Source organism: Toxotes jaculatrix, chromosome 2, assembly GCF_017976425.1.
Source record: "Toxotes jaculatrix isolate fToxJac2 chromosome 2, fToxJac2.pri, whole genome shotgun sequence".
Classification (NCBI taxonomy): domain Eukaryota; kingdom Metazoa; phylum Chordata; class Actinopteri; family Toxotidae; genus Toxotes; species Toxotes jaculatrix.
In genome coordinates this window covers 27,612,931-27,633,368 of record NC_054395.1, presented here as the reverse complement: position 1 = coordinate 27,633,368, position 20,438 = coordinate 27,612,931, and the positions used below count along the sequence as shown (strand labels likewise).

The 20,438-nt window shown below is 42.2% G+C and overlaps 1 protein-coding gene across 1 annotated transcript; it reads right to left on the bottom strand.

Annotated features, from left to right (window-relative positions):
* Window positions 1-490: 490 nt before the first annotated feature.
* Window positions 491-3,905, bottom strand: kcng1 (potassium voltage-gated channel, subfamily G, member 1). The gene is made up of 2 exons (XM_041059076.1): window positions 3,123-3,905; window positions 491-1,270 (listed from the first exon to the last, which is right to left on the bottom strand). Exons 1-2 carry the CDS (start codon window positions 3,903-3,905, stop codon window positions 491-493), a joined length of 1,563 nt encoding a protein of 520 aa, XP_040915010.1.
* Between the last annotated feature and the right edge of the window lie 16,533 nt (window positions 3,906-20,438).

Here is a 20,438-nt window from a genome sequence, read left to right as displayed (position 1 = left end):
TTAGTTATTTCTTGTGTCAATTCACATATTTCACATCTGAATTAAAAGGCATTCCAGCATAGGACTACTGTAATATAGATAATTTGTATGCTTGAATAGTTTTAATGAGGGTTGAGTATAGTTTTTGACTTATATTTGAAATTCTGTGACCATGGTATAATAATAATAATAATGCTTTTTATCCAGAGATAATTAATTTTTTTTACTTCTGAGCCTCTCCTCATCCTCGTTTCCTTCTTTGTGGATTCTTCATTTTGAATCAAAAGTTCACTGCTACACACCAAGGCTGCATTTCTGGGAAGAAAAAAGTCCCTTTTCTCCTCTGTAGCTTGTTTATAGAGACTTCTCTCTCCACCTTTCTATCTGTTCCTCGGATAATGTCTTTATCTCCCTCTCGTCTTCACACCTTCACACCTCTTTTGCAACCTCACTCACTTCTTATCCTTCTGTCCTACTCTGAGTCTTTTCTGTCCACTCCCGTCCAACGGTCTCAGTCATCCATGTCTCTGGTGTCAGAAGACCCTATGGGGAAGAGCATATCACTCTCTAAGGAGAGGTTGCTGCCCAGGCCGGCCATGCGGCTCCGCAGCAGAAAGTGTGTCCTCCTCTGCAGCAGCCTCTGCTGCTCCTGCTTCAGCTCCACGTACGACCTCGAGAAGGTGTGGAAGATGGAGGTGACGGGGAAGGCCATGAGGAGGATCCCGCTCAGGATGCTGCTCAGAGCCACCACCTGCCCCGGGATGCTCCTTGGCACCATGTCCCCGTAGCCCACTGTTGTCATGGTGATGACAGCCCACCAGTAGGTTGCAGGGATGCTGGTGAACTCCTGCGTGGTGGCCATTTCGTTCTCAATCAAATACAGCAAGGGGGAATACAGCGCGATGGCCACACACAGGAAGAGGAGGAGCAGTCCAAACTCCCGTGTGCAGCGGCGTGCTGTCAGGCCCAGAGTCTGCAGGCCCAGCGAGTGGCGAGCTAGCCGCATCACATAGAGGATTCGCAGGGCTCTCAGGACACGCAGCACCAAGCCCACTTTGTCCAAGTAGCTGCTGCCAGAGCCCAGACGCTTCTCCCCTTTGGAGGTGCTGTCCACCAGCAGAGTGATGTAGTACGGCAGGATGGCCACCACATCTATCAGGTTCAGGGGCTGCCTGAGGAAGGTCAGCTTGCTGCGATCTTGAATGAAGCGCAGGGTGAACTCCAGTGAGAACCAGGCCACACACACCGTCTCCACAATGAAGATGTTGTAGCACATCTGGGAGCACGTACCCTGGTAAAGGAAGAAACAGAGCATGTGTGAGTGGTCGCTATAATCACTAGAGGGAGCCACTTCAATGTGAGATCCAGGAGCTGAGCGCGTTGGGATGCTGCAGAATTAAACACTTCAAGAACAAAATACTTCTACCACCAACAAAAGAAGGACAGGAGGAATATTTGCCCCTCATGCTTGTACTCAAATATTATGTCTGCACCCAAATTGTCTTCTTAAATTATGTAGACAAATGTAACAGTGAGCAACAAATTAGTAATCTCAATTTTAATACCTATGTATGAAGCGTGATTGCCACAAAAACATCAGCTGTTTGGTGAAAATCTATCAAATTTTCATGATGTTCTTCATGACGCAGATTTTTTTGGAAGAGGGTGTTTTTTTTTTTTCTTTAGACAGTCATGATGCTGATTCAGTGCGTGCTGAGAAGGTTCAAAGCATTTCAAAGCACATAGTACATGGCACAGAGCCCTTTGAATACAGTCCACATGAGGGAGAAATATCATTATGAAACACACTCCCACAGAGGAGGAAATGCTCTGAGTAGACTCACACAAGCACCTGAAAACTCCGGTAAACCTGTGTTCAGTCAGCGGCACCAACACTTACACACTTTTAATGCAACACTCTGTTGTCTGGATCTGAGAAATTAGAGGTGGAGGAGCTGTTAGAACGAGGATATTGGCGCTTTTAAATTAAACAGCTTAATTCAGACAGACTGAGAACAGTGGAGCGTGAATACAAAGCAGAGTGTGTCAGGTCAAATATAATACAGTGACTTCCTCAGATCAGTATAGTCGTTATTGTGTTTTCTTTTTTCTTCATTTTCCCAGAACACAGACTGTGCTTGGTTTAGCAGTGTGGCTTTGTAACTGTACAAGAGATGCTGTACATCCTACACTCAATGGCTTCATGTACCGGAGATCCAAGAAGCCACATGACTAAACGAGACACACAGAGTTTGAACAATAGCCCCACTGGACTGAAACTTTAGTCAGCAGCATGAAATGTGGTTAGCAGTGGCTTTCATACAAAAAGGGTTGAGATTTCAGTTTTCCCATCCACCCACTGCCACACGTACAGTGTCTGTACTTGAGTTCCTGAGTACGAGCTCAAGAGAAAGTAGAAAATGTGAAAACCACTACAACAGTGTTTCTAAACTCTACTCAGATATGGAAAGTAAAGTGGTTGCAGTTACTCTCTGTTTCCACGCAAAGGAGAACTTTTGCCAAGAGCATTTAAAAGAAACGAATAAATTCATTAAAAACCTGTTTTCATTTTTACTCTGCGACAAAATGATGTGTGTGGCTTAAATATTCCATTTTCCTTTGATTTGACTTAAAAGGCCAGGGTGCTAATTATGGTTGTGATTGAAGTCAGACATAATAATGAAAGCATTTCATGAAAGCAGACTGAGACTTCACATATTTTTTTTTTTTTTTTTTTCTAATCTGGCAAAACAACTGGTTCATACTGGCTCACACTGCGTCTCTCTCAGCAGCCTCGTTTTAAATGACATGACAGATGAGACATGCCGTTATTAGGATTTCTAATGAGTGCTTTTCACAATAACATGTCACTTTACCTCGGTTTGGCTTTTGAACACAGCTCAATTCAAATCTGCTGAGAAACGCAGACAAACCCAATCTTTGCCACCACGTTGGGTTCAAATGTTCATTGTTCATTACCCTGGAGACTCTTTATGTGGTATGACTGTGGAAAACAAGGAACACAGTTGTGTTGTGTCATGTCTTCATTTGAAGCTTTCCTGTCATTTCTGTTCTGTACATGGGTTTGTATGCAGTGACTTTTTTTTTCACCTGTCTGACATGTTAAATATCATTATACTCACCGCCTCCTCCTCCTCCCTCATGGCAGGCATGGTGCTGATGGACAGGTTGATGGCAGTGATGGTGACAAAGAGCACTGACAAACAAGCAAAGATCTTCCCTGGGAGGCCCGAGTGAGGCCTCTCCACCATGTCTCTTAGCTTTCCCATGCACCGGCTGACTCTGGACTCCGCTGCGTGCTCCCTGTGGCCGCTGTCTGAATCCAGCAGATCGTCCAGGAGTTGCTCCTCCTCCTCTGCTCTCTCCATGGCCTCAAACTCCTCCAAGCGCTGGAGCAGACGCCGGCGACAGCACCACTCCAGGCTCTCCTCAGGGACCCCCCAGTAGAGCAGCTCCTCCCTGAAGGAGAGGGCGCACATCTCCCTGAGGGACCGCAGCTTACCCGCCCGCAGGAAGGTCAGGATGGTCCGGAAGGCACAGGGGCTGCGGTCAAAGAAGAACTCGTTGTGTGTAACATCGTAGTCGTCGCAGATACGCATGATCTCATCAAAGCTGCTGCAGAGGTGCAGCTGGCCCAGACGAGACAGGGGGAAGTCCTCTAAGGTGGTCCAAGGCAGCTGGTAACGCAGGCCACCCACATTGATGATGGCGTGGAGTTTACGGGCGCTGGACAGCGGGGCGTTGCTGTGGCTGGCGCTGAGCTCAGGAGCACGCTGCGCCCTCTGGTAGAAAGCTCCCTTACGAGCCTCCTCCTCTTGGATGGGAGGTGGATTGAGTGAGGTATCAGAGGCACAGCTCAGGGCACTGTAGTCATAGTCGGAGCCATCACCCGCCAACAGGGTCATCTTTACTGGCCCGCTCACATCCCTGGGCTCAATCTCGCACCGGCACTCTGACACCTTCAGAGGGGAAATACAGAACGAACAGATTAGTCTTACACATCCAGTAAAAGGTTTTACTGTTTGAAAGAAATTGCTTGTAACCATCAGTGAAATAAATGTGTCTTTTGTGTCCTATTTCCCAAAGTTAACTCGTTAAAAGGAATAATGGCTGTGACTGATGGAAGAGCATCCGTTCATATGTTAATGTAAGGGCCCTTAAACTCAAGGAGGACTGCAGGAGTTAAGTTGGAGCATTGTGCCACATTATGCCTCATTAATGCCACTTAGCTTCACCACTAAAAACATAAGCTGGTTTAACTTTTACCGGAGAGTGAGAAACACCACAATGCAGCATTTATTGCAGCACAAGGCACTTAGATTGTTTGCGTTTTATTTCTAAAGGCCCCTTGTCATTATGAGAAGGCCTAGCTCTATGCAAACGGTTTCTGCTTGCAGGGCAACCCACCCTCTGATCCACTGCAATGAAAGCATGAAACCGGCTTGAAATACTCCACCACAGTCTCAGCAAGGAAGTTACATCAAGGAAACTCTACCAAACTAACATCAAAGTCTTCATTTGAAATGCTACGCTGACTCATAACTCATAACTTCCAGCCTGGGCTTATTTTCTTTGACACTGAAAGAAACGTGCGTACAGTATCGTAAACGATGATGGCTGACTGGGTGGATGATTGACACGACAGCCCGGTCCAAATGCAGTTATCAAACTTGCTGGTTGTCTGGCACTGAATAACTAACCGGCACATTATGGATGGGTTGAGAATTAGTTCATCAGCCGTCCAAATGGAATGTAAATCCAACCATGAGCATGAACAGCCTGCTACAAAAAAATACAACTCAGTCATTACTACTGCTAAATCAACTACACAGACGATAACCTCGCTGTATTTGACATAAGGAGCTATGTTTAAATGGCTTAAGTGTGTAAAATAGACAGTTTTACTATTTAGTATGTATGTATATATATGAAAGAAAGTATATGTATGTATGTATGTATGTGAAAGAAACATTTATTTGTGTTCCTGCAAATAAGAGTTTGTTGAAAAGTCTGATGCCACTCACATGTCTTTACACTAAGTATGGAGCTATGGCCGGGTGGAAATTAGCTTAGCTTAGCATAAAGGCTGGCAGCAGGGGGCAACAGCGAGTCTGCCTGGCAACCTCACAGTAATGGTCAAAAAAAAAAAAAAAAAGCACCTAACTCCCTGGACAGACATTAGAGTGGTATCGATCTTCTGCTCTTATTCTTGGCAGGAAAGCCCAAGACAGTCTCTGAAATGTCAAACAATTCCTCACAAAGAGGACCACCGGCTGACAGAGGAGATTATGCTGAGTGTAAACAAGAAAGCTGTAAATATTTGGAAATTTTGAGTGAAAAGCGAGGGAGTTATACTACAATAGAAAACATAGATTCAGCGTTATCTGTCCAACAGATGCATAAGAGCAGCAAGATTCAGGTCAGCTTCTTTCCCTGCTGCCTTCATCCACAAACTGCAGTCCAAAAACAGCATGCCTGTGCTGTTGTCTCTGCAGTATGAATATGTCATTTGTGCATCATTAAACATGGTCACTGATCTAGATACATGGGGGCATCAAGGGATAACAATTTCACTCCCTACAGTGTGCACGAACATCTGTTATCCACGGCAGCCTGGGAATTACAAATAATGGCCTGATGTTACACTGGCTGTTGTTAGATAATTCACTGATGTAACTGTTTTGTTTTGCTATATTTAAACACAGAAGAATCTGTTTCTGTGTTTTTTTTTCCCCCCATCTCTCTCAGGCTTTAAAATGCAATCATTTCATTGAGGTGTTAGTTGAGGTGTGTGTGCTGACTCGCAGTCTCACTGTTAGACGACTTTTACTGAGAGCAAACACACACTGACATCAGTATTTCAACTTCTCGTTCTCATTGTTGATGTCCTTTCCAAACTAGATGCATAGATCAATAGAAAGAGAGAAAGAACAACATCTGAAAATGAGAACGAGAAGGAAAGAGAAAGTGTTTGCTGTATGATACCAGTGCAGTGAGGACCTTGTGGCCTGTGTCCAAACTAATTTAATCAATTACAGTAATTTAGGGGGAGGCAGGTTAGCCAGTCAGAAATTAAAATGTCAGTGCTTGGATTTGCTGCACCACCAATTCTAGGTCAGGAAGGAGGCCTCGGCTTCTAAAACGGGGACGTGGATGTGTCACTGAATGGTTATTAGGCACCTGCACTGTCAGCCTCTGTGAGCCACTGATTACAGTCAGCACCATCTTCCACCCATGAAATTAGAGCAAGCCCACCCCGAGCTCTTCTCTCCAACGCTCTGCCTTGGTTAACCTACACTACTTCCTGATGATGTTTCGTTTCAGGCTTCATTAGATAGTTGACGTGTGGAATAACCACATAGGTATCGCTACTGTTCATGTTTGTATTCTGATCACTTTTATCAGTAAAGCAAAAACGAATGAAAAAAAAACATCCAGGAAAATAATGTGGACGAAGATGTGCAGTCACATCTTCACATTTTCCTCAGTACAAAAAATTGTCAATCAAATCAACACTTGTGCTGTTTAACAAAACCACAACACAAGAATGAAAATCATTTGTCAAAACAGTGTAAAATTCCTCCTTCCTGCTGCTACGAATCTGTAAATTCTCACATTCTCCCTCCATGCGGCGGAGGTTATCGATACGCCTACAATGCATCACCAGTGTGGATGTGCACAGGCCTACGCCACTCTCCTACTAGATTAAATCACACTTAACCCCTTAAGGCTGTTTGATTTCTCACTTTGCCTTTAAACTGATTGTGCTTTTGCCTTTCCACAGTCACAGGAGCATTTTTTTTAAACTCTTGTTTTTTCTCTTCTCTGCTCTGTTGTGCCTCTGATGCCTTCTCTGGGGGACGAAGTCTATCTCGGAAGGAGAGATGAAACGCTGCAAAGACAGCGAAGGCTGTTCTCCCCACCAGATCGGCTGAGGTCTGGCCTCTCTCTGTGCCAGCGTTATCACAGCTAAGCCACGGGGCATGTTCTCCAGATTGCCTGGTGAGTCACTGGGTTGTGAGTCTCTGTTGCCTGACTGCATTGTGCATGCATTTCCCACTGTGCCCTCTCTCATGAGTCTTTGGAGAGCTTCACTACCACCAATACTGATTGATATGATTTTAATGAGCATTATAACGATAGCAATCACTGCACAGTCACAGCGGAGCAATTTTTATATAAAGAATTCTGAACCGTTTTAGAAGCTTTTAAAATACTGAGATGTCATTTTTTTTTCATCTGTCTGCAGAGTAATGTGCGCAATGTGTGTAGAGTAGAAATGTGTCCTACATTTATAAATAATTACTATTTACGGCTGCACTGAAAGTGCAGGAAGACTTGGACAGATTTTTCCAATCTGTCTCTGAATCAAAGATTTGCAATTCAACTTGACTCAGTCTGTGAAATACAAACACATGGTGATTTAATGAGTGATCAGTATCTCTGATGAAAATCTGAACCTCAGAGATTTACAGTTAAACTGAAACATATTTAATGGTGGGTTATCCCTCCAGCGACAGCTGCTCACAGTGCAGAGTGCTGTCTTATTTTATTGCACGTATCCTAACAACCACACAGTATTTATTCCTCCTGGCACAGCAGCATGTATGTATCCTTGTAAAATAATTCACTTTATCAAGATGTTTCAGAATGATAGATGCCACCTGAAAATGGAGTCTGTCCTGTTCTCTCAGGCTTAATGACCATTCAGACCGTGTGATGTCCTTTTGTTCTCCCCAACAACCAATTCTCTTCCTATTCCCTTAACAGCTCGCTGTTCTCTAATGGACTATAAGAGCATGGTGTTTCCAGAAATGGACTTGAAACCACAAGAGCTGCCAAGATCCAACTCTCCCTCCCTCCCTCCCTCCCTCCCTCCCTCTCTCTGTCTCTCTCTGACTCTCTCTGAAATCTGGTTAAACACTGAAACGGTCAGGCATGCCAGGAGCAGTTCTACCCCACAAGACCTTTCCTTACAGTAATTCCAGCAGGAGTAGTTGTAAACAAAAATGTTTCTTTTTTGTTGGAAGTGGGCGGCATTAATGCATACAGAAAACCCTGGAAGAAGCTACACCTCCAGGGCAATGATTGTCTCCCTAGCTCCGTCTGTGGTCCACCACAATGTGCTGCACTCAGTTTCTGAGGTGCAGAGAAATATGCAGTGGAGAAAATACACTTCAGTAATAAGCTATGTAAGCACTAATTGCTGTTCATTTTGAATTCTGTAAACCATTCAATTTGAACTGGATGCAAACCTCACATGCATTAAATAGTGCATCAGATTTAATGCTGTTATCAAACAGTCATGGTCAGATTTTAAATTAAAAAGACCTTTTGAAAATGCCATTCAAGTTTTTTTTTTTCTTTTATCTCCTTCTTTGGGTAAAATGTCTCCCTAACAAAAAGCAAATGAGAAGCATCACACCTCTGTCATTTTCTGTCTGCAGTTTATTTCCCAGTTCGTCCCATGTCTGTCCTTCCTCTTAAAGCACTCTATCCCCCAGACGGGGTCTGAGCCGACCCACCAAATCCCCACGTTTCTGGATCACTGCTCCACATCATGCCTCAGCACTTCTCATCCTTTTAGTCCAAGCAAACTGTGACATACAATTTTTTAGTAAGCTCACAGTAGATCTCACCATCACCTCGACTTTACACCTATACAAACACATTCAGCCTTTAACTTCAATATGTTTTTTTTTTTTCATTTTCTTTTCATCTTAGGTGTTTTTCTTGCCTGAGTGGATGATTGCACGCTCTCAGCGTTTATGAGTGCTCAGCTAACAGGATTATATAAACATTGCATAACATTAAGTTTCCCTGCATTGTCCGTGTGCATTAACCGATGCTCACTTCTCATCTTTTGATGCCCTTTTCCAGCTGAGCTGCACTCATTTAACCACCTTCCCTCTCCGGGCTATCTAAACAATTTCTTTTTCACAGGCAGCTGATAAAAGTGTCGGCAAGGCCGGGCATGTGTGCAGGCAGGCACGACCTCATACCGGTGAAGACCTGACCGTCTGTCACTCTAGACGGAGTGTTTCAAAGGACCTCTGCACCAGAACCCAATGCAGGTCCCTGTGGGATGAGGTGACAGAAAGTACAAGCAATGACCGATCAAAGATGGGCGAAGAAAAAAAAAAAAAAACTCCACTCTTAACGCTATTACACTCTGAGTGAAGTTGATGAGATGGAATAAATGGACCAGACAAACAGCCACACAGGGCTTTCCTTTTGGCAAGGTTGATGGATGTGAAGTGAGGTTACACAAAGAAGTAGGAAATAAGATACATCACCTGATGGTCAGCGGTTAAAATGTTTGGTGTTGAGTGCAGAGAGTTGCAGCTTTCCTGTCACAGGATATAACAGGTCATGCCTCACAAATAAGGTGGAAGTGGGCAACGAGAATTTGGTTTATTCTTGAATAATTTTGCACAGCTGGTAAGAGCTCAGTTTAGACAGGATATGAAAGTAGCCTCCAAAGTCTGTACAAAAAACTGTGACTGCGGAAAGAAAGGAACAGAACTTTATCCTACTCACACTTTCAAAGCACATCCATCACGCGATTTATGTTGAGTCTGAGCCCTGATTGAAGATCTCTTTGGGAAATAGTGTCGCTGATGGGACTGTGACTCTTCGATCTGCTTTAATGACACTTCAGGATATCTATCTCATATACCTTACACATAAAGACACCTGGGAATAGCAGATTATAATTACTTTGGGGGCCCTTCTTTGTGGAGGTGAATCAGACAGCCACTATTAGCAGTTAGAACAAGTCATTAGTTCATCTCATTATAGTCACAATTACCTGGAGGAGGGAGAGAGGATGATCTATTACATTTCATATATCACTGATCCAAAGTCGTGGAGAGGAATTTGCATTGTGGACTCATAATCACAGTATGGGCTATAATCTAACATCATCTTTAAAGTGAGACTATTGAAAATGATCTCTTATGGATTCACTGAAACACAACATTGGCTGTGATTCACTGTTTGAGTGGCTCTCAGATTCAAACGTTTCTCTTACCTCAATTTTCATTTTAAAATTAGATTTTGAAAAGTGGCTGCAATCCCAAATGCCTCTGCAAGCATATATATGTCCCTGCCTATAGAGCATGGCAGAGGACAGAGGACAGAGGAGCTGTCCCCTCTGTAACACTAAACCTTGTCTCTGATGAGCTATCAGTAAATGTTGACAGATCATAACACACTGTAATGTGGCTGCAGCCTTGTTACCATGGTGTACATGCAGTGTATCCAGTATGCAAATCACTGTCATCTGTTAAAGACATATTGTAGATGGGCTGATAGACCCAAAATAAAATAATGGTCACTTTTAATCAAAAGCTGACTTCACAGGCAAATTTTAAAAACCATTAAGAACCATTTAAAAAAAAATAAAATAAAATGTTGCACTGCATACTTTCACATATCTGCTTTTTTACACAGGAAAAAAAGAAAGAAAAAATATATAAAGTGGGCACAAGATCATTTCATGGCTGAGATCTACAATAACACAAGTATACACTATCAAACATACTCCTGATTTCAACCCGGGTCAATCAGCTGCAAATACATCAGTCATCCCTATAGTTTCCAGCAAATGCTGCGCTGCATGTGACAAACTCTCAAAGTGTGACTTACAACTGATAAAGTGTGGCTTGCTGTACAAGAGGAGTCAAGTTCGAATGCATGAATATTGTAAAATACTCACTGCGCTCCTGAATCACTTCCTTGGCGGCTGTTAGTTTGCTGAAGGCACCGAGGAGGATGCCCATGAAGGAAAATATGAAATGCTCCTGCTGCTGCCTCGTTTAACTCTGCTCCATCTATGCACAGGCACTAGGCTTGTGGAGTACGAGGAGGTTATTTGATGATCATGAGCAACAGGCTGCCTCCCCTCCCCTTCCCTCCTCTCCTCTCCCCTCCCCTCCCTCCCTTGCTCCCTCCTTCCCTTCCCTTTGCCCTCGCCTCTTCCCTCCCTCTCCTTCCTCCCCCCCTTCCTCGAGCACTGACATCAGAAGTGGGACGTGCCGTTATACCAAAAGCTTTTGAGAGAAATCCATGGCAACCACCATCTAGAACGCCGTGCTTCCCCTTCACCTTTAAATGAGAATAATCACTGTCTTTTCATTGTAGAGTCACAAAAAGGTTTATATTTGTCCGATGGGTTACCCGGCTGAGGGGGAGGGAGGAGGGGAGGAGGGGAGGAGGGGAGGGCCGCTGTGGGCTGGCTCAGACTCACCAGGGTGTCCAATTTTAGACAAGTGGTGGGAAATGCTATCATGAGGTATGATGATGATGAGGAGGAAGGCATGGCTCATCCAGAGAAGGTTTATCACCACCAGAACAAATGCTGCCGTTTTCCATCTTTCCTCAAGTGATGTCTTGTACTTAGATTATATGATGTTTTTAATCACAGTACGCCACCACCAGAAACTCACAATGTCAAAAGTGATGGAGGAAATGCAATTTAAAAAAACTAAATAAATAAAACAAATTCAATATGGATGGGTAACAAAATATGCGTGTTTCAGTATGCATGGCACATCTGCGTCTTGTCCTCTGAGCATTACCTCAAAACTGTGCTGCCTATGTTAAGGGTCTATTATCCCTTTATTGATCTACCTGTGTTGAACTGAACGGAAACTGCTGAAGTAAACACACATGATAAATCAATCTCGGTGTATTATTTTCACTTCAGTGCTGCCGTAAGCCGTAATGGTGAAGTAAAAAAGCATAAATGTGTTTCATTTTTTTGGTGCAGGTCCAATTTTCTTTGCCAGTCAACTGTGTATGACTACAGTGTGTAAAAAATTATCATTATTTTATGGCTGTGTACTGAGCACTGAGTATGTTTTCCTTTTTTTTTTTTTTTTTAAATATATATTGGTAAGGAAATAAAGCATATAATTCCTGTGAGCCATTATGTCTCCAGAGCAGAACTGTTTTCTGGTTGGATGACTAAAGGCAACAGAAGAAAACGATACAGACCGAAAATGAGACTACAGTAATCACCACATTTCCCAGAAAGAGAGAAAGAAATCTCTGTGGTACAAAATCCTCATAATAACCCCGTCTGGGAGTTTGAATTCTAAAATGCTAATTCTATATTGACCGATATGAGAGATATGGTCTTTGTCAAATAAAACAAAGTTAAAGGATCCACCAGACTGCATGTCAATTTTGTTTTGACAGGGCTTACACAGTACAGAGCCAGGCCCGCACGAGTACTGTATGATATATGATCATGTCCTGTGACATCAAGATTTACAAGCGTGTATATATTCAAGACGTCCTTCATAGTCGAGACAAAATGCGGAAATGCAAAGATAAATGACAAAGAATGGGAAAGGTGGGATTTTCCTGATATCAGATACCACAGCTACACTAGCAGCTGTGAGGCTGCGCTAAATGTTGATAAATGCTAATGTGAGCCTGCAAACATGCTCACAAAGACAGTCTCAACCTGGTCTTAACAAGCTGTTACAGCTTTTGGCTTCAGAACTTAAAGATGGCCTGTTGTTGTTGTTCATGACCAAGTTTTAACATATACTTATTTGACACTTGAGTGGGCCAGTTTGTGGGTCTTAAGTTAGACTGCACTGCACAAACAACGGGTCTAAATATATTCATAAATCACATCAGTAGCAAATCCACCTTTGACGTATTTGAAATTCATCACTCTTAATCACCAGGATTCAGACATGCTGTGTTCCCTAATACAAATCAGGGAGAATTACTGTGAGAGTTGGAGCAGAAAAACACCTAAAAGTTACAAAACAAGAATGAAATAGAAATTTAAGAAGCAAGAACTGGATTTTTAGGGAGGTTTTTTTTTTTTTCATGAAGTCAGCACCAGCAGTGATTGTACCAACAGGTGCTCGCCTGCTGATTGTTGATTGCCAATAATTGATTCAGTTTTAACCTTTTTTTTTTGTTCAGAGGATTGATGCAGAGTCTAACACTGCACCCTTTCCTACACCAGATTTTTAGTTTTCAGTGGTGAGCTGCTGTCTTTCCACTGTTTCTTACTGTTTAAAGAAGCCAAATGTTCAGCCGTCTGTGAATGTTATTTCATCCCTTTAGCTCTAATAAAACTCCACACAGATGATAAAAAAGAAGGTTTTTTGAAAAACGTCAGCTGGGCTTCTGTCTTCCCGACAGTGGGAAAACTCCCTGACAGTTTTCAAGGTTTTAAATGAAGACTTCAGACGAGGCTCAGGGTTGGAAAGTATTATCATCATCATCATGTGTTGTCATGCATTTCCGCTTGATAAATGGAGAAAAACTGTTGATTCCTTCATTAAATCTGTATCTTAATGTAATAAATATGTCAACTGTTACTCCATTTCTTTTTTAGCTTCACTGAGTTTTATGTGTGGTGTGCCACAAGGCTTGATGGGATGATCAGGACTTCTCTCATGTCTGTACTGTAAAGTCAGTGAAGCTGCAGCCAGCAGCAGGTTAGCTTAGCTTAGCTTAGCATGAAGACCAGGAACAAGGGTAAACAGGTAGCTAACTCCATTTTATGGAGGTTTTTATGATGTTAGTTACTTCTTTTGTATTCACATGTGAATTTTGCACATTCCCTTTAATGGAGTTTTGGTAGCTTAAAGACTTTGCGGCAGCCGCATTTCCCAGCAGAGGTGCCTTAATGGAGCTGGCTATTGTGCTATAGTTCATTCATGGTTCAGTCATCTTTCTGTTTGTTTCCCTCAGATATGTAATTGCACTGCCCACGTTCAATGAAAATGCATCTTGGGCAAAAAAAACAGTGACTGAGTTGAGAAGCACTCAGAAGTGAATCCTGACTAATTATTTTTGCAAAGTGCATTCACCAGTCACTGAAATGAACCCAGTGACTCTGTGTCAAGAGACTATCCCAAGGGACAATGACATCTTTGGAGTTTTTCACTGAGAGTCCAGAGGTCTAAAGATGTTGGACAAAACTGGTGGCACCAGACACTATTTCACTATACCCACTGACATTAAAACATGTAACTTGGACAGACTGAGCTCTGTTGTTCTGCTCCACTGTTTCAACCATAGAGAGAATGAGGTGAGCACTTTGTGGGAGGCATTTGTTGAGAAAAAAAATGGGCATGTGTTTTTTTTTTTTATTTCCATGCAAACAGACAAACAAGCTCTCTCACTCACATAATTGCATGAGTTCAACAGCTGTTGTTCCCCATTATTGTCATCAGAGTAACAGAAATGGCTTTCTTTGTTATTAGCAGCTACACGCATGGTAGATGTTGGCCATGCAGCAGTCCCGGTGACATTAATAAGAAAACAGAAATCTGCAGCAGAAATAAGACAAAAGCCCTGAAGCTAATGGGACTCACACTCACTTATTTTTTTTTTTACCTAAGTTTTGACTAAACGGCAACATATTCTAGGAATTACCGCTCCGGGTTCTCAAAATGACGTTCAGCATGCCCCATCGAGAATATGATGAATTAAGGAACTGAATGAGTGTAGGAGGAGCAAATGAGATTGATCATCTAATTTTCTCATAAGCTGACCTGTTGTGGCAGGAAAAGTATGTTACTCTGCCAGGAGAGGGACAGAGGTCGATACAACAGCAACAAGGTAATGTGCAACCTGCAGCAATGATTACACAAGGCCGGAATTACAGTGGCTTTTCTGCCATGATGTGTTGTTTCCAGTGTTTGGAGAGTTAGGAGAGTTAAAATCCTCACTTAGGTAAAAGAAGCAGTACAGCAGGTGCATTAACCCTACTTCAGTAAAGGTACAGAAGTTTTACCAGAAACATTTATTTGAAAAAATCAAAAGTAAAAATAGTCATTCTGCAGAAAAATGACCCCTTTGATTGAGATGCTACTGTTGGCCCATATTGTGATTAGGTTGCTGACACAGAGTAAATGAACATACGTAAGGTCGTTTCGTCCACTGGTTTTCAGCCAAGAGTGTCACAAAATGAATCTAAGTGGTCCTAAGAAGATTAATGGGGTTACTCAAATTCTTTTTAATATTTTAAACTTCTTTAGTTTTTGCTTTTATGGAGAAATGTATGGTAATTTGACTGATGATTACGAGACGCTCCACATTTCTTTTTCTTTCACACGCTATATAAGTCTGCAGATGGGGCAATGCAAAGATCTGGAATATAGCTCGATGCATGATTTTCACCATCTGTCAAAATCTGAACCAAAAGGAGGTTCAGGTGCCAAAGAGGCACAGCTGTGTCTGAGATCAGTCATAATCTCAACTTCGCTGTGCAGAAAATAATCGAGTTGATTTGGCATTTTCAAGTGTCAATATTGTAATTTCTTTGAGTGTGAGTGGGTGATGGAGATAACCTTAGTGTGTGCTGGAATCAAAAAGGAGGAGAATGAGTTTACAGTATAAGGAGACCTGCTATCACAGAGCGTTAGAGAGTTAGAACACAATGTATGACAGTGTGGAAGCGTGTGGGAGGTGTCTGTGACCTCAGCCTATTTCTGACAGCTGCCAGGTCGCAGCATTTATTCAAACAACACACTGTTCATGCTATTCACATGTGAAAAACACTGAATACATCTACGGGCTGTACATTGATTACAAAGGTATAGGTCCTTTGATTATGCAAGGCCCCATACAATCAGTGCCACTCACCGTGATGAATGTCTGAGAGAAAACATGTGAGAGGCATTGAATTTCTCTGATTCAGATTATAAAGTAAAGCTCCCTGATGCAAAATGTTCGGAAAAATGCTCAATGTTTACTCTTTTGTTGCTTGTGTGGTGAAACATTTTAGCAGGAATGATGTCAGCCCAACTTACTCACCCTCGACATCATGAAATGTTAAGTCGTCCACCTGGATGCTCTAAAAATTGCATCCTCCAGAAGTAGCCCAGGGATCTATTTCAAAACCCTTTTTTTGGCAGGTCTAATGGTCCATCTGTTGTGTGAACCAGTTTGGATAGTTTCTAAAAAATGAGCTAATTTTGAACATTCTCCTCTTGAAATAATGGGTTATTAAGCAGCATTACAAAGACCCTGGTGAGCACACAGTGGGCTCAAAAGGCTTAAAAGCAGCCAGATCACACTAGCTGAAGAGGTTGATGGTAGAACCACCAACCATTCATGTGATTCAAGTGCAGGATTTTAAATGAGCTTGATCTGTAGTAAAGCTGTGTGATGTACTAGAAAGCACAGATCAGTAATGTTCAAAAACATGAGCCCTCCATCCCCCGTCCACACAAACGTACTCTCACATGCACACACACATCTCTCCAGACACAGCCGCGAGGACCGCAGCTGTCATTTACACACGATTTAAGATATCTGAAGTAAAATCCCAGTTACCATAGTGGAAAATTGCTCTTTTTTTAAATCCAGTTATTTCACAGTCCATATTTAACATTTATCAACACTTTGACAGTCTGAGTGGTGCCTTCAGTTTCATAGCTTTTTGTTATTGTAGAGATGAGAGTGAAAACTGGGGAAGCAGAGAGCATCCTCATCTAAGAGCAAAGTGAGATTAGTCACATAGAGAGAAGGAAGGAGACTACGACAGGGTGTTTTAACATTTAGTATGAGTATATGATGAGTATATGATGTTCATATTTTTTCCTGTTTCTTTAGGGAAACCAGCACAGGAGTCACCAGTGGCTGGAGAAAATACTAAAATAGAATTACGAGGGACATTGTCTGACTTAAATAATTTCATTTGCCAATGTTATCCCCTAATTAGTCTAAATTTGATTGACTTTGAGTCGGCAAGAGCAGGCAAGGGGCTTCAAAAGCTACCGGCTGGCTCTGTGAGAGAGCTTAAGAAGTCTGGTGGAAAAAGCAAATTGGTAAATGGGGTGGACTTCTGTCCGTGTCCGGGCAGCAACCAAAGAAATGTCTGCAGGAGCGTTTTACAAAGCAGCCTGCAAGAATTTCAGAATCCACTCTTCAACCCAGAACCAAAACGAACAGGTGTGTGCCTTTCACAATCATGCCCAGTCAACTGAATTTACCACAGGTGAACTCCAATCAAGGTGTAGATACACCTCAAAGATGACAAGGAGAAGGGGAGGGGAAGTTTTTGTAAGCAAAAACCCAACAACATCTGTGTTCCAGTCAGAACCGGAACACAGTTCTGACTGGAACGTAGAAATGTGATACTTCTATGAAGCCACAAAGTCCACAGAAAGAGGAAGGTGCAGTAATGGATGGGTCAACATATTGTGGGACCTTAACTCTAGAGACCAGTGTTAGCTTTTCCTACCAACCGTTAATTTAGTTTTTTTTAACCATGCCCATAACTGTTCCTTAATGAGTAGTTATTATCTTAACCATGATGACGAAGGTTCCCTAACCTTAACCAAATGGTTATTTCAGTCCAAACCACTATGTTTCCATTACCTCAACCAAGTATTTAGTGCCTAAACCTAATAAAACCTTAACCGTGGCTGTTTAAGATCAGAAAACTTTTTTTGTACACATCTTTGAAGGCAAACAAAACTGCTCAGAAAATCTTGTGATTGTGTTGGATCAGATAACGTTTGCTGTTCCCCTGGCGGATTATAAATTCACAGATGAAACAAAGATTTCAGATCAGTATTTGCCTTGAATCCCGGCTCAAAATTCACAGCAGCTGAAAACTGGGAGCTGACACAATAAAACACAACAGAAAGAACAAATCAAGTTCCTTTGCAGGAACTGATGGAGCAACAAGTTTCAGCAAGAACAAGAGAACGAAATCATGTGTTGGGAAATAATTAGTGCTTCATGTGTTTAATGAACTGAGACTATAATTATAATATAATTCCATACTGTGTGTTTCGTGCTCCTCACTGCCAGAAGAATAATAGGCAATTTAGATATATTGTCCTGCATTCATGATTCTTCTGAAGCCCTTTGCCCAACATGACAGCATGAGAATATGTCTAAATGCACCACGCTGGAGAGCTACAGCTGTTGACGACAGAATGTAATTATATCACTACTTCACATTAAACAAAGTAAAAAAAAACAAAAGAAAAAAAACACAGCTGGCACGGTGATATCATATCCTCAGTATCTGGCGCTTCAGTAGAACGTGTTCATCTGTCAGGAGTTCACATGACTGGATACCAAAAATAGCACAAGGTCTTAGCCTAGTAAACGGTTTCGTCGAGATGATGCTGCAGCAGCAGCAGAATAATGATTTGTGTTCATCACTGTGTTATTAGTTGTGTTGTTGCCATGGACAAAATGTGTCCTTTCCTCCCGGCTTCCTCTCCAGAGACTGTATGTTCGGTGTGACCTGCATGACTTCACCCTTAATTCCCTTAGCAGGCTAATCTTAGCACTTACGTGGCCGTTAAAGCACACAATACCATTAGCGGACTGATATACAGGATGAGATTTCAGATCTGCATCTGCTGTTTCTGCCAACGTCGTTTCCCAGGAGTTCGTTGTAGATTTTTGGTTGTATCGTGAGGAAACGTTGGAACCTGGATCTACAGAGATAATGACAGTGTTCAGGAAGTTATGGACGTCGATCATTTGGCAGAACTTTTACATGTTGTAATCCTTTCTACACAAACAAAGCCCTCATCTCATGCTACAGTAAATGGAAAACACCAAATCTCTGACGATTACACACTGAAGTCAACCTTGAATAAGTTCTTTAAGTTTCTGTCTGGTTAGTTTATAATGTGAGAACCTCATGAGACATAAAACACACTCTCTCAGAGGTTACGTACTGTAGGACCTGTACTGATTCCTACAGCGATTACACAGTTCATCTAATCTTGACCAGACATACAGTCACAATTAGCCTGAAGTTCTTTTATTTATACTTTGTTACTGTCATGTAAAAAAATAAATGAATGTTGGCGAACCTAAGAAATCTTAGAGCTGAGGATGTTCAAACTGCCTTTGGCCTGTTTTCAGTCAGTTTTCATCAGAAAAAAAATGACTTTCTTGTGAAGAAACTGCTTTACGCAGGAAAGTGAGAGCTCCAACTGTGCAGCCAGCTTTTAAGTCTCTCATCCTGCTGACGGTGAGCAGCTGATGACCTTTGGCTTCGCAGAGAGCAGCAGGACTCATCCCTGTGGAAATGCTGTCATCTGATCGCTGGGGGAGCTGTGAAAATGAGAAACACGCTCTGTACATCCTCTTGAAAATGGCATGATAGGTCAATCTGGTGCGGAGTTCAGTGACCAGAAGGGGAGACTCGGTCTATTCATAAAAAAACAACTGAGGATTTTCCTTTGAACATTCAGTTGTTCAAAGACATGTCCTGTAAAATGCAGTATGAAGTGCACTTGACACTCTCATGTGTCATGTCTCAGTCGTGAGCAAAAATAATGAGCCCTGCAGTGTCTGAATTAAGGTGGTTTCAGAATGACATGGATTGATGTTGAATCACGAGACTTTATTTCGATGTAATTATGCAAATATTACTCTTCATTTGCATGATCCATGCAGGGTCACCCCAGCTTTTAACTGGATTGGAGCAGCAGCTTCCAGGACTCTGAGCCCTGCTGACCTTCATTCTAACGATCTAATCACAGAGCATTTCACACCCAGGATGCAAAGTGTATATAATTATCGAGCTGGTAGGATGGAAAACAGCTGTATCCTGAATCCAGAGGATCAGAGCCGGGTTAAAGGAACTTCATTTATTCAGGCTCTGGAGTTTAATGCGCCTGAGTGAAGGAATGATTGCAAGCAGCCTCAGTCAGGTGCGGAGTGCAGCCCCATGTCAATCTACCTAATTCTTGTCAATTTCCTTTCGGTAATGAACTTTCAGTCTCAGGTATTAAGCCAACATAGATGAGAAGATCTCATCATTTTTGTAAAAAGCAAGGTATCAAATGACAATGTGAACACAATGTGACTCCCTGTGAAAGGGATCGTTGGCTTGTATTGATGAACCTGTAGAGAATTATCACATGAATTCAGCTCCACCGGCTTTACAGAGCTTTGCAGTGAGACCCACAGCTTTGCCTTTACATTTATGTTCCCCACCTGGGTCATAGGCAGAGATGGATGGTGAGAAGAGAAAGAGCATGACTGTGACAGCAGGGAGGGAGTTTGTGGTTTGGTTTGGGCAACAAAAGCACTTTGGTTAAGGTTTGGGAAAGATTTTGGTCTTGGTTGAATGTTGAATGCAGACTGTATTATGTTTCCCAAACCTTACCCGAGTGCAGTGACAGCACACATGGTTTACAGAACTGTAAAAAAAAGTGTAATGGTTATTACGAGCTGATACTGTATTGTGAGATCAGATATTTTGGTGGAAAACAAATTAAATATGTTGTCAGTGAACATTGTAATGAAACATTCAGTATCAACACTTTTGCAACTTGTACTTTTCAATATCTCCTCAATATATTAATAGAAAATGTAATCTGGGCAGCATTGCATTTCCTTCAAAACATATTTGCTGTTGCGAAGTGGTTGTATATAAATGTAATTTCTAGGAGAAAGGGTGAAGCACGGAG